Source organism: Perca flavescens, chromosome 19, assembly GCF_004354835.1.
Source record: "Perca flavescens isolate YP-PL-M2 chromosome 19, PFLA_1.0, whole genome shotgun sequence".
Taxonomy (NCBI): domain Eukaryota; kingdom Metazoa; phylum Chordata; class Actinopteri; order Perciformes; family Percidae; genus Perca; species Perca flavescens.
Window position 1 is genome coordinate 2,836,252 of NC_041349.1, and position 14,100 is coordinate 2,850,351.

At 40.1% G+C, this 14,100-nt stretch overlaps 2 protein-coding genes across 2 annotated transcripts in view; one reads left to right on the forward strand and one right to left on the reverse strand.

The window, feature by feature from the left end:
- LOC114574058 (zinc finger protein 501-like) overlaps positions 1-14,100 on the forward strand; it is a 36,485-nt gene that overhangs the window by 19,359 nt on the left and 3,026 nt on the right. The window lies entirely within an intron of this gene.
- LOC114545267 (zinc finger protein 664-like) lies at positions 1,647-13,164 on the reverse strand. The gene is made up of 3 exons (XM_028563560.1): positions 12,894-13,164; positions 12,549-12,637; positions 1,647-2,471 (listed from the first exon to the last, which is right to left on the reverse strand). The coding sequence occupies exons 2-3, from the start codon at positions 12,564-12,566 to the stop codon at positions 1,941-1,943; spliced, it is 549 nt and encodes a 182-aa protein (XP_028419361.1). The 5' UTR covers positions 12,567-12,637; positions 12,894-13,164; the 3' UTR covers positions 1,647-1,940.

Below are 14,100 nucleotides of genomic sequence, written 5' to 3' on the forward strand. Positions count from 1 at the left end.
ATTACTTTTACTATTACTATTTGTGTGTATCCAGTCCCAGAAATGCTTGTTACTAATCCTAGCTTCTGGGAGTTTACTCCCCGAGTCCTTATGTTTTTTCCCCAGCGTATTTCCTTGGAGAACGTTGGCACCAAGATCCTGGTTCCAGCTGTCGCCGTGGTCCTGCTGCACTCCCTGCCGAGCTCAGCGGTGCCCTGCAATGTCATGCTTCTTCCGGCTGAACCCTGCTGCTTCCTGCTGAACCCTGCATGAACCCTGCTGCTTCCTGCTGAACCCTGCAGCTTCCCGCTACATCCAGTCACTGTTCCATTATTAATGTGACTATTATCACCACTGTTCATCACACCCCCAACCGGCCCGTCAGACACCGCCTACCAAGAGCCTGGGTCTGTCCGAGGTTTCTTCCCAAGAGGGAGTTTTTCCTTGCCACTGTCGCACTGCTTGCTCTTGAGGGAATTACTGTAATTGTTGGAATTGTTGGGGCTTTGTAAATTATAGAGTGTGGTCTGGACCTACTCTATCTGTAAAGTGTCTCGAGATAACTCTTGTTATGATTTGATACTATAAATGAAATTGAATTGAAATTGAATTGAATATACATATACATACATATATATATACACATATATATATATACATATATACACACATATATATATATATACATACATATATACATACATATATACATACATATATGCATATATATATATATACAGACATACATATATATATACATATATACATATATATACATATATACACACACACACATACATACATATATATATATACACACATACATACATACATATACACATACATATATATACACACATACATACATACATATATATATATATACACATATATATACACATATATATACACATACATATATATACACACATACATACATACATATACACATATACATACATATATATATATACACACATATATATATATATATACATATATATATACACACATATATATATATATATATATATATACACACATATATATATATATATATATATATACACACATATATATATATATATATATATATACACACATATATATATATATATATATACACACATATATATATATACATATATATATACATATATATACACACATATACATACACACACATATATATATATATACATACACACATTATATATATATATATATATATATATATATATATATATATATATATATATATACTGTATATATATATGACATATTGGAGCAACATGCTGACATGGTGGCCATTTCCTAATGAACATTGTGCTACTCCTAATGCATGTGTGTCTATGGAGGCAGAAGGTTTATCCACAATTAAAGAAACTGTTCAGTAACACACATAATCTTAATTCTGTATCAGGACAGTCACATAACTTATTGTTAACTTAGAGGAGGATTAAGGTTACCTTTTGTGTTATTCAATTCAACATTAAATATTGTAAATCATATTTTTCATCTATGAAATGTTATTCCATGTTGCTTTGTTTAGCATTTCTTTACATGAACATCCAAAAGCAGTACAAAACTCTTTTTCTGAGTCTTTAAGATCAGCTGTTCATCCCAAGATGGCAGCGGCACAGACACAGTTTAAACACATTAACTGTTCAAGTCATTTTTTAAGCAGTAAGAAATGTTTGGATTAAAGCTTCCCAGTTATGAAGATTTGCTTCTTCTTTTCGTCTTAAAGGACAATAAACTATATATTTCAGCAATTTAACATCACCTTGGTAAACAGTGATGGGATTTTTATTTAATGAAGAACAAATACTCCTTTGTTGCAGCATTAGTTAAATAGTGCTAGCAGTTGAAACCTGGAGAGAAGATCAGAATATAACAACACAGCTATCAGGACATGAGGAGGAGGCAGGAGGAAACAGCTTGGCTCGGAAACATGTTCACTACGAGGCAGTGTGAATGAGCTGGTGTCTTTTAAGGCTACCACTCTGAGAAAAAGTTTCCCCACATTGTTCACACCAGTACGGCTTCTCTCCAGTGTGAACACGTCGGTGTCTTTTAAGGCTACCACTCAGAGAAAAGGTTTTCTCACATTGATCACAGCTGTACGGCTTTTCTCCAGTGTGAATGTGTTGATGTCGTTTTAGGTCACTCGGTTGTGTGAAAGCTGCCCCACATTGATCACAGCTGTGTAGATTCTCTCCAGTGTGAAGGCGTTGATGTTTTTTTAGGGGACTCTGAGTTTTGAAAGCTGCCCCACATTGATCACAGCTGTACGGCTTCTCTCCAGTGTGAATGCGTTGATGTCGTTTTAGGCCACTCTGTTGTGTGAAAGCTGCCCCACATTGATCACAACTGTGTAGATTCTGTCCAGTGTGAACTTTCTGATGAATCTTTAAATATTTTGATGTTGTGAAGGATTTGTCACAGGGCTGACAGTGGTGACGTTTGGGTCCCTCTCCTCCTCTCCGTTTCTATAGCAACAGATAAACACAGTGTGACACAGAGTGTTAGTGAACAACCTTCTTTAAACCCTGGACTTGCTCTCACTCACAATTTTAAATTTTCATACAATAATTTATGACAAAATGAAAATGTGTGCCAGTTGCAGACATGTTATTATGGAAGCATATCCACTTTTCATAACTTTTATAAATTCCGAAATATTCTAATTTTTTTCAAGCAAGTTGTAATGAAACAACTGTAGTGCTGTAATGAAACAGCGAGAGAAAGCTTGGCAGACGATCGCGGACCGCCTGAATGCGTAAGCAGCCTACAAATATACATTTACTGACCACTGCCCTGAAACTAGGGTTGCACGATTAAGGCCAAAATGATAATCACGATCATTTCAATCACGATTAATTATGATTATTATTTGTTGATTTTAACCAAAACATGCTACATTCCTCTTTTGTTAAAGGATACTATGAAGGAGTATGCCATTTCAGCTGTTGTGCGACTGCTTTCCACACACATGCATTTGCCATGAAAGGATACAGGTAGGGCTGGGCGATATATCGATATTAAAAATATATCGATATATTTTTAAATGAGATATGGAATTAGACCATATCGCATATATCGATATAGTTCAAATGTGATCCTTGCTCCCATAGATATATACACAGATGTCGCCTTGAGGTTCTAAACATACGTCAAAACCGCCGCCATCTTGGAACAGAGGTCCGAAGCATTCAGATCAACGCTAAAGATGCCGGACTTTTGTACGGCTTAATTATGTTCGATAGAGGAAATGAAAAGAACAAACAGCAATGAATAACATTTAACAGGTGACAATGTGTTTTATGATTATGTATGCCGCCTTCGACCAGCAACCTGAGCTCCGGCGGCAGCGGGAGGCGGAGAGCTCCGTGGGGGCCGCAGCGCCTCTTCCCCCGGAAAAACACAGCTTTGCCTCGCTGCTGCGCTGGGTCCCCGCTGATCCAGATCGGACCAGCCAAAGACAGAGTGGTGATCGGTAGGATCTTACACGTAGTCCAGGACGACCTGTATGTCGATATCGGCGGAAAGTTCCACTAAGTTTGCCGGGCGGCAGGCGGACGGAGAGAAGCTACAGCGGGGCAGCAGAGACCGTCTGCGGCTCCAGGATCTGGAGCTCAGTGCCCGTTAAAATGACATGTAACGCATAAATACATACAGAAATAAATAGTGGAGGAATGAGCCTGGACATTTCAGTCTGTTTTAAACTTCACCTTGAAGCAGAAACTCTTAGTTCAGAAGGGTGAAGTTTCCGTTTGGACTCAGATCTGTGAACCGATCATAATAAATATTCTTTGTATTAACACATTAATTAGTTTCTTTGTTTTGTAGTCGATAGTTCATCTTTTAGTTTACTTAAGTGGAAGCAGTATCAAGTGGAAGAATGGGACTATAAACCTAGGCTTACAGGCATGAGGCATTACATTTTGAACAAAGTAGATTATATTAATATCAAAAGCTTAATTGACCTTTGGAACGAATCACAAATATGGAGCTTTGATTTCAAAAAAGGTACTCCTGTTATACAGTATTTAGGTTTACATTTTATTATTTGAACAGCTGAGCATTTAATCATGAACCAGGTGAAGAAACCGGTTTATTATTTATTTGATTTTGCAACTGTTTCTATGAAACTACTTGTGACATGTCATATTTGATTTTGGCTTTGACTGAACATTTGCTCTCACTTTGCGGAAAAAAATATCGGGATATATATCGTATATCGATATTCAGCCAAAATATATCGGGATATGACTTTTGGTCCATATCGCCCAGCCCTAGATACAGGCAACGCAATTTTCTGTTCACGTTAACGGTGCATGTTAAAATCCGGTGCCAATATGGCAGCGGTGCCCGGTATCTACCAGACAAAATAGCAATGTGGCTTTCGGTGCCACTTAAATGTCTCTGATGCTCCAAAACAGACGTTAGAGGCAACAGAAATATCGCTGCATGTCACGCAAGTTTACTGGACAAGACACACTGTGTGCTAAGAATGCCAAATACAATGCACATGGAAAAGTAATATACTGTACATGATCCTTTATTGTCAAAGAACACAAAAAGAAATAAATGATCTAAAAAGATGAATTGGCAGTCTGCCGTTGTTAGAACCATTATACAAACACGTGTATAGGACTTTATATATTATCCTTCATCACTGACTTCATTTAAATATTTATCAGCCTTTTCTAATTATCTCAACAACTGTCATGCTATATTCACCAAACTTCTAACAACAATATGAACAGCAGTTTATTAGTCTTCATAAAGGCAATATAACAGCACCAATGACTGTCACATTAATATTTATTTAAATAATGGTTACAATGTTAAAATAATAACAGGACTTAGCTGAACAGCAATATGTACTTGTATTTTAATGCTGGCTAATAATAATAATAATAATAATAATAATAATAAGGTAAAAACACTGCTGAGTAAACAGAAAAGGCTCCAGGATTAATAAATCAGGCTAGCTGTTAGCCTGTTCAGGAGCAGGCTAACTGATCAGTATTTTGAAGAAGACATGAACATCATTAGGCTTGTTGGAGATGAACTGCGCCTCGCCTGTAAAGTGGACGAGAGCAGGCAGCAGCAGCAGCAGCAGCAGCAGCAGCAGCAGCAGCAGCAGCAGCAGCAGGGGGGACGGTGACAAAAATCCGCTTTCAAGTCGGACAGTTTCAGCAGCCTTCAGATCAGGAAGTGACAGAAACACTGTGGTCTGATTCTGATTTAATAAAATCTTATCAGACCCATTAATCAGCTCCTACACAGCCTCCAGTGGTTTTTATTATGACAGAGTAGCTGTCAGAATGCTCTACATGAGATCTGTTGCTGATTTTAATTACCAACAGACTGTAGATGATCTGTAATCGAACCTGCGCCAGCATGCCCCTGGGTCCGCCTGGGTCTTTCAGTCGGTGGAGAGCAACTGCGGCGCCTGGCTCTAAAAACTGTGGCCGCCTCGGTCCCGTGAGATTATCGTTGCCCACGTGTGCATGACATCAGAGCAAGTCAGATCAAGTCAGACACAAATCTACCCAGCATGCATTGGGCGGCGATCGCAGGTGATCGATTCTGTGCAGATCTGGCTCATCTCCAACAAGCCTATTAATAAATGAGAAATCATGATTCAAATACCTTAATTGATTTATTAATTAACGTATTGTTCCTGCATTAAGTCATGCATACGATACTATTAATCAGGGCTCTAGAGTGTGACTAAAATGTGTAAGGCTGCGACTAAGATTTTTCCCAGGTCGCACCGGTGCACCTAACGTCCTCGCATCCGCTGCCTCTCCACAAACGAAGCCATGTCGTTTATATGGATATGGTTTAATGGTGCGTTACATGACCCATTCCTTCTGTAAAGCCGTGCCTGTGTTTGGATCTCTCCTCCGCGCAGCCCCCCCCCCCCATTCACTCACACACGGGCCGGCTCACCTGCAACATGGAGAGACACAGCGCCGCCGCTCCACATGCTGACATCTGTCTACAGTTTTAATTGTTATTAACACAGCTGTATATTGTTAAGTATGAGAGGAAACCTGTATTATTAACACAGCTGTATATTGTTAAGTATGAGAGGAAACCTGTATTATTAACACAGCTGTATATTGTTAAGTATGAGAGGAAACCTGTATTGGTACCAGTGTTTCCGCTGGTAACTCTCGGTTACTGCGGCCGCCACGGCGAAAAACACATTAGAAGTTATTAAATGCAACTAACTTCAGTTTGTTGAGTAATAGCGTGTGAGACGGAGCCTGCTGGACCTGGGAGAGAGATCTGACCCATGGCCACATTATCTTAGTTCATAAAAATGCAGCGCAGTGACGATACAGACATTTCATAGCCTACACAAGACATGTGTAACGCCGCTGACCCGCATTCGACCTGTGCTGGACCCGTTCATAATGACCAATGTTATTTTGGACGATAAATTGAATTGGAAAGAACACATAGTTTATATTAAGAGTAAAGTTTGTAAAAGCATTGGGGTCTTGTATAAAGTTAAAGATGTTTTAGATTATTCAACGTTGCTTATGTTGTAATTATTCCCTAATACTCCCATATTTTGGATACTGTATAGAAGTTTGGGGTAATACATACCCTACAAACACAAAACCTCTGTTTTTGTTACAGAAAAAAACATTAAGGATTATCAATAAGACAGGCTACAGAGAACACACTAATAGTTTATTTATAAAATCTGGACTTCTAAAACTCAAAGACTTGGTTGATTTGAAGATTTTGGTTTTTATGTGAAAAGCTAAGCCAAGAGTTTTGCCTATGGTTTTACAAAATTGATTTACTCCTGTATCAGAGGAAGATGGCCATAGAAGGCAATATCATTTTAAAACTCTTTTCGCACGTACTACACAAAAACAGAGGTGTTTGTCCATTTATGGAGTTAAACTGTGGAACACATTGGACTATGAACTGAAGTGCTGCGATAGTGTTTGTAAATTTAAGAATTTGTATAAAAAAAAGAATACAGGAATGTTATAAGAAAAAAGATGACTAATATGCTTAAAATGATGATAATTAAATGTAAAGATAGGTAGTACTGATAATTTTTGGTGTTTGGGGTGAGGATTGGGGTTGATCCACTCATGAAGCAGCTGTTTCTCTTTTTTTGTTTTGTTGTTTTGTTTTTTTGATGTGCACAAATAAGTGACAGGTACCATAAGATTTTTTCTTCTTCCTGTTCCTTTTTTTTCATTCATGCATGTTATGAATGAATGAATGAATAAAGTTCAAATTACTAGATGTTATTGTTGTTGAAAACAAGTGAAGGAGCTTTCTCAGAGATATGTTTTTTAAATATATTCTAGGCTACTTATTTCAGATAATTTACATGTGTTGCAGCTGTATATTTTCAAATTGGGAAGGAAACCCTGTCTTTGCATTTTATTTTAATCACATCTGTTTTAATAAAAGAGCTTGTGAAAAGTGGCTTTGACTTAAAACTGAAAATTTAGCTCACTTTGTAAAAAATATAAATTAGAGATAGAGATATATATTGTGTATCGCCATTCAGCCGAAAAATACAGAGATTCGATTTCTGTCAGGTCCATTAAGTCAAGAACACACATGACAATAAAAATTTAGGAACTTTTTATTGAATAATTGCATTTCAGCTAATAAATTCTGAATTAAATTTTGGCGGTATGGCTCTGTTCAGGGAGTCCTCTGACCTTTCATGAGCGCCATGAAATAGCAGAGAGTCAGAGGACAGCAGCAGCATTAGGGAACGCTCACACAGTTTAGGACTGTGTGAGCTGAACTATTCCCCCACATGAACAGAGCAGCAACGATGACATAGAAGCAAATGTCACGTCACACACGACCAGGAGGAGCTGGGGAGGTGGCGGGCGGCAGAGAAGCGAGCAGCAAGCATGCAGGAGCAAACTGAATCTGCTTTAAATAGGGCGCCCTGTTTGAGTGTAGCCATTGAGCACCGAGGGGTGTTGACCAGCTGATGGGCTAATCCAGATCAGCTGGAGCAGATCAGCTGATGAGAACGTGTTGATGGCCAATAGCGTTGACGCTCAATTTTTAGTCCTGGACTAGTGGAAGATCTGATAAGAATCAGTGTGGAGGGGCCCAACTTGGAGAATGTTGATGCTTGGGAGTGTGGAAAGCTGGTTTAGCCGAGGCCAAAGGGGAAGAAGGCCAAATGACAGGTGTTGGTCATCTGAGGGGCATTTGACAGCAAGGGGGGACCCGCTAGAAGACTTTGAGTACAGTATAATTGTGCTTCAAATACTTTGAAATTGTGGCCTTAATGGCGATGCGAGGAAAAAATTGGGTGCACCTAAATTTTGTGCTGGTGCACCTAAATAAAAAAAAGTTAAATGCACCAGTGCGACCAAGGCAAAAAGTTAGTCTGGAGCCCTGGTAATCCTTGTACATTACTGATAGTTCATCAGGTACTACATTCATGAATTCATGCTTCTAATGGACCCTTATTATAAAGTGTTACCAGTTGTTGGCCTTAGTAATAAACCAGCTGTTCTTTAACATCACCAACTGTCTTTTTGTGCTTTATTTTAAAGTATTGTTTTTAAAAGTATTGCTTTAGCACCGATATCTGAAAAAAACCCAAATGATAGCCAACCCTAGTGGTGGCTAGAGAGGTGAAGGGATACTTCACCGATTTAGCATTAAGCTTTGTATCAGTAGAAACCCGTGCTTCCTTCCCTCATGTCCCCCAGAGACTAGACTTCTCTGTATTGTGGGTGTAGAAAGAAGCCAAAAGGCATTTTTGCCCAGAGTCTGTGGACTACAGCCAGCTAGTTCCACATGTTTTCAACCCGCCCATAGGGGGTGGGACTGTCGTCTTTACACAAAGATTACCCGAGCAAATCAGGTGTCAGCCATCTTGAAGCATCGCAGGCTCGGTCTTTTAAGCAGCAAACTTTTACAACAATTATGTGCGTTCAAACTATCGCACATGTGTACACCGGGATACATTGGTACAGATCGGAGAATATGCAGGACACTTTATTACAGACAGAATACTCAACACACTACGTGAACTTCGCCTGCTACGGAGACCAGCACCTCAGTCTGCTACAGAGACCAGCACCTCAGTCTGCTACAGAGACCATCACCTCAGTCTGCTACGGAGACCATCACCTCAGTCTGCTACGGAGACCAGCACCTCAGTCTGCTACAGAGACCATCACCTCAGTCTGCTACGGAGACCATCACCTCAGTCTGCTACGGAGACCAGCACCTCAGTCTGCTACGGAGACCCTCACCTCAGTCTGCTACGGAGACCATCACCTCAGTCTGCTACGGAGACCATCACCTCAGTCTGCTACGGAGACCATCACCTCAGTCTGCTACGGAGACCATCACCTCAGTCTGCTACGGAGACCATCACCTCAGTCTGCTACGGAGACCAACACCTCAGTCTGCTACGGAGACCATCACCTCAGTCTGCTACGGAGACCAGCACCTCAGTCTGCTACAGAGACCATCACCTCAGTCTGCTACGGAGACCAGCACCTCAGTCTGCTACAGAGACCATCACCTCAGTCTGCTACGGAGACCATCACCTCAGTCTGCTACGGAGACCAGCACCTCAGTCTGCTACGGAGACCCTCACCTCAGTCTGCTACAGAGACCAGCACCTCAGTCTGCTACGGAGACCCTCACCTCAGTCTGCTACGGAGACCAGCACCTCAGTCTGCTACGGAGACCATCACCTCAGTCTGCTACGGAGACCATCACCAGACACGTTAAAGAGACCATAAGCTTAAGCAACACAATATTGTTTATTTTTGTTCAACCAAGTCCAGCAGACCAGTGCAATTTTTGCCATTAAGTGTAGAAATAGCATATTTAGAAATATAGTACATTTCAGAAATTCAGGTAGCCTATAGGTAGGTAGACCTTCTGTAAACTATGTTTTTTTAAGTAAAACACAATACTTTCAAGTACATTCAGACTTAGTTACCCTGGTCCTTAAACCAGTCATCTGGTGGAGTGTAGGTTGGGTGTGGGTCCTTGTACTCTGAGTTGGGCTAGCTGCTAAATGTTTTGCGTCGAGGTGATACTTGAGGCTCGATGTGCTGCGGTGATATGCGAATTCCTTGTTGCATAGCATGCACACAACCATGCTCTAATCAACGCTTCCATCCGTTCGTTTTTTATAACCAAATGTCCCATCCACGTAGCCAACCAAAGCGGTCTCGTCAGCTTCTTCGCTCATGTTCACTGTGGTTTGTTGTTGTCTGAAGCATTGATATATATAAAAGGTCTGAAGTCATGAACGCTAGTTGGTGCTCCAGTATAATCGGTCCGCCGAAACTCATCCAGTGAGAAACGTCCCGCGGTGCAATTGTGTAATTAATTAACGCATTAAAGTCTGTAATTAATTAATCTTAATTAACGCATTAAAGTCCCGGCTCTAATATCAATCCAAACTTTAAAAATGAACAACAAAAAGGAGAAACCTTTTTGCCACAACATGAACATGTAAAGAACAAAAACTTTTTAGGTCAAACTGCATAATGACACAAACCTTTAACAATAAACTTGGTGACTGCCCTGTTGTCAACATTGAACTAATGGAGAACTAACTGAAGTGCAGGAATGTCATTGAATTGCCTTGTTGCTGAAAGGTGCTGTAGAAATAAAGTTGCCTTGCCTTTAGGGCTGCTCCCTCTTAGTTGATTAGTCGACTAATCGCTCGTTTTGGTTTTATTCAACTTAGATCTCTTTAGTCCATTAGTCATGTTTGATGCTTTTTTCATGCTGAATGACTTATTTCCAAGAAACGTACGAGCACATCTCTGGTAAACACAAGAATTAAAGTGGTGCTTTAGCATGACTCTTTGCTGAGAAACTCAGATTTACAGATCTGTCGATTAAATCAATTAATCGATTAGTCGATACAATTGAATGAGTGTTAGTCGACTAAGAATTTCTTCAATCGAGCACAGCCCTACTTGCCTTACAACCTCAGCCTGTAAGTCTATCCTCAGGGCACAGAAACTACTGTTGTGCCTGCTTGTCTCACAGGAAGTGTAAAACAACAGCACCGCGACTGCTTTCTGCTCGCCATTAATATCATATCACAGCAAAGGATGTCAGCGTCAAGTTCTGAAAAACTATAACTACACTTGAAACCACTTTATCAGCATCGCCTTGACTCACTGTGACTTCAACAAAACTACAGAGCAGACGTAGTTTACTCTGTCTGCACCTCTGTGTGTGTGTGTGTGTGTGTGTGTGTGTGTGTGTGTGTGTGTGTGTCGGTCGGAGCGCCGCTCTGTGTCACTATGCAGAGAGGACAGATAAGCTTGCACTTACGCGCTCAAATGCTTTTGGAACCAAAATTTGACACCGAAAGATAAATATTTTTGATACTCATAGGATCCGGGTATTTTTCCGGTGCCATAAAAGTATTGCCGTTCGGTACCCAGCCCTGTTGCCTGGTAAGACTAGAGGAGGTGGGCTGTGTTAACACGGACTGGTGCAGAAATGAGCTGCTGGTATCCAACTAACTGCTAACTGCTGGTGGAGTCTGGGACTGTTAAATGTGACTATTCTCGCTCACTATTCCACGCATTATAAAGGCTGTGTTTATACTCAGTGTTATAGCCCATCAAGCGATAATGCTAGTATGTGTTAGCTGAACTTTACGGAGCCTGTTTTTATATAATGTCGTTTTTATATAATGTTGTTTTTATATAGTTTAATTGTGTAACACCACTTGAACCACGGTGAAACATTGTTTCATGTATATGGTTGAAATGACAATAAAACACACTTAAGTTGGGTTGACCGTCTCACTGTCTGTCTGTCTGTCTGTCTGTCTGTCTGTCTGTAACCGGTAGGCGTGGCCTGGAAGTGGACTCTAAAGCAGCAAAGCAAATGCATTTTGGGATTTGGTGTCTTTCATCCACATGAGCCAAAAACACATTTTCTGGATTTCTCAGCCTAGAAGGCACCAATATATAATTTTTTTTTTTACATTTCTACTAAATAAGTGGCCAAATTTAGGGGGTGTGCAGACCGATGTTGTGGTGTAATGAATAGTGTCTACGGAGGACAAGTTGAGTTTCTAAACCCTTCCAGATGGTTCTCTCCACAAGACTAAAGGTATTAGCATCAACTGTTGATGTGAACTGAGTTACCACCGGAGAACGTTAACTCTCAAATACCACTTGAGCATTACAAAGTTCAAAAACATATCCCTTAAAGTACATTTAGAACAGATATAATATGTGTGATTAATAACGAGTTAACTAGGGACAGTCATGAGCTTAATCGTGATCAAATATTTTAATCGATTGACAGCCCTAATTTACATAAAATGTTCCAATATGTAATAATAATGTCAATCAATCAATAGTAATGCTGCATTGTTGTGTCCTTCCAGTTTATTTTGGGGAAACTATTCTTCTTTTTCTTGCTATCATTTGATTGAACTGTTGAAATACTAAGGTTGATATCTAAAGTAAAGAGGAGATCCATGGAGCATCCAATGACTAAACTAATCCAAACACTTGGAGTCAAAGTGATCTCACCTTTTGTGGAGAACTCATTCTTGTTCTTCAGGGGGAACTAATTCCAGACGGACGTCCTGAAGTCAGAAGGGTCTCGTCCCACAGATGAGCTGTGAAGACAACAACCAGAGACACACCATGAGACAGGAGACAGGAGACACTAGAACATCACTATACTCATATACTATCTGCTGATCTACACACAGAGACACACCATGAGACAGGAGACACTCCACACTAGAACATCACTATACTCATATACTATCTGCTGATCTACACACAGATAATTATTATTTTTAACACATGGCGCGTGGATCAACAACAAAGGAACAAAATAAAAAGGAGAAGATGATGGCGCTTCCCTACCTGGAGGCTGTCCTAAACCTTCAGTCCCCGTCCTTTCCTGTCTTATTAATATTCCTCTAGTCCGGAAGTGTCCACAGATGGAAAGAATTCCTCCAGGTTAGGAATATTGTCCTGTAGAGTCCATGCTAACTGTCTGCTAACTTCATGTGCCGACCTCGTTCCGTCTCCTCGCCCTGCACCGTGTTCCCGGGTACGTTTGTTTTCTTCACGTTGCTGCCTACACAAAGAAACTATCCCCGCCTTTTTCTGTTTAGTTTTCACCCCGGGACAGCCCCCGACCTCCAGCGAGCGCTCCCACTGTGGAGCGCCAATACGCTGCGTCATCTCTCTGAGCAGCCATCTCAGAAACAGCTCTCATTGGCTATCAACACGTCAATCATGGCAGCTGTAGCCAATCATGTTCCCTTTCAAACGGTACATAGCATGATAGGAACATCCAATGGGAGCCAGTCCTAATGAATGCGCAACAGAGCCAGCAGCCACATCCATGTGATTTATGAGAACAAATATGATCAACAGTGTTTGAATGAATGTTAAAAGGTTTTGGAAGTCATTTTAAGTCTTTAGTATGTTTTTTATAATAGTATAGAAGTGAGTAAAAGCATTTAGCAAAATGTGGTCACTTGGAGAGGTTTAGGAGAGGTTTAGGAGAGGTTGTGGAGAGGTTTAGGAGAGGTTGTGGAGATGATGTCTCCCATTAGGTTAGGACTAGAGATCTGAAACTTTATAGAGGTTTTGTTGACAAGGTCTAGAAGGTATGTGTTGTGTTGTGTTGTGTTGTGTTGTGTTGTGTTGTGTTGTGTTGTGTTGTGGTCTGCGTAATGTGGCACAAAGTATATTTTACCAAAATAACTATTTTGAACCATGTTTGTACTGCTGTAGTGTATGTTGTGTTTTAATCACATGCTAATCCAGCCCAATTTCAGAAACTAAAAGAATTGAGGTTTCTAATGAAGTCTCATACATGCTACTAAGGTAGGTTCCATAAAACTTAATTAGAAATGTATTTTTTGTATAAAGGTTACCTATTAATATAAATGTACTTTTGATACCTTAAAGGGATTTATATACTTTTGATACTTAAGAGAAGAAATTTAAGAATGGTTGTACAACTGAATCGAGATTTAGATATTTCAGTATGGGTTAACTGAAATATCACCTCATTTTATTTTCATTGTAGCCTAAGCAATTGATTTTATTACTGAAT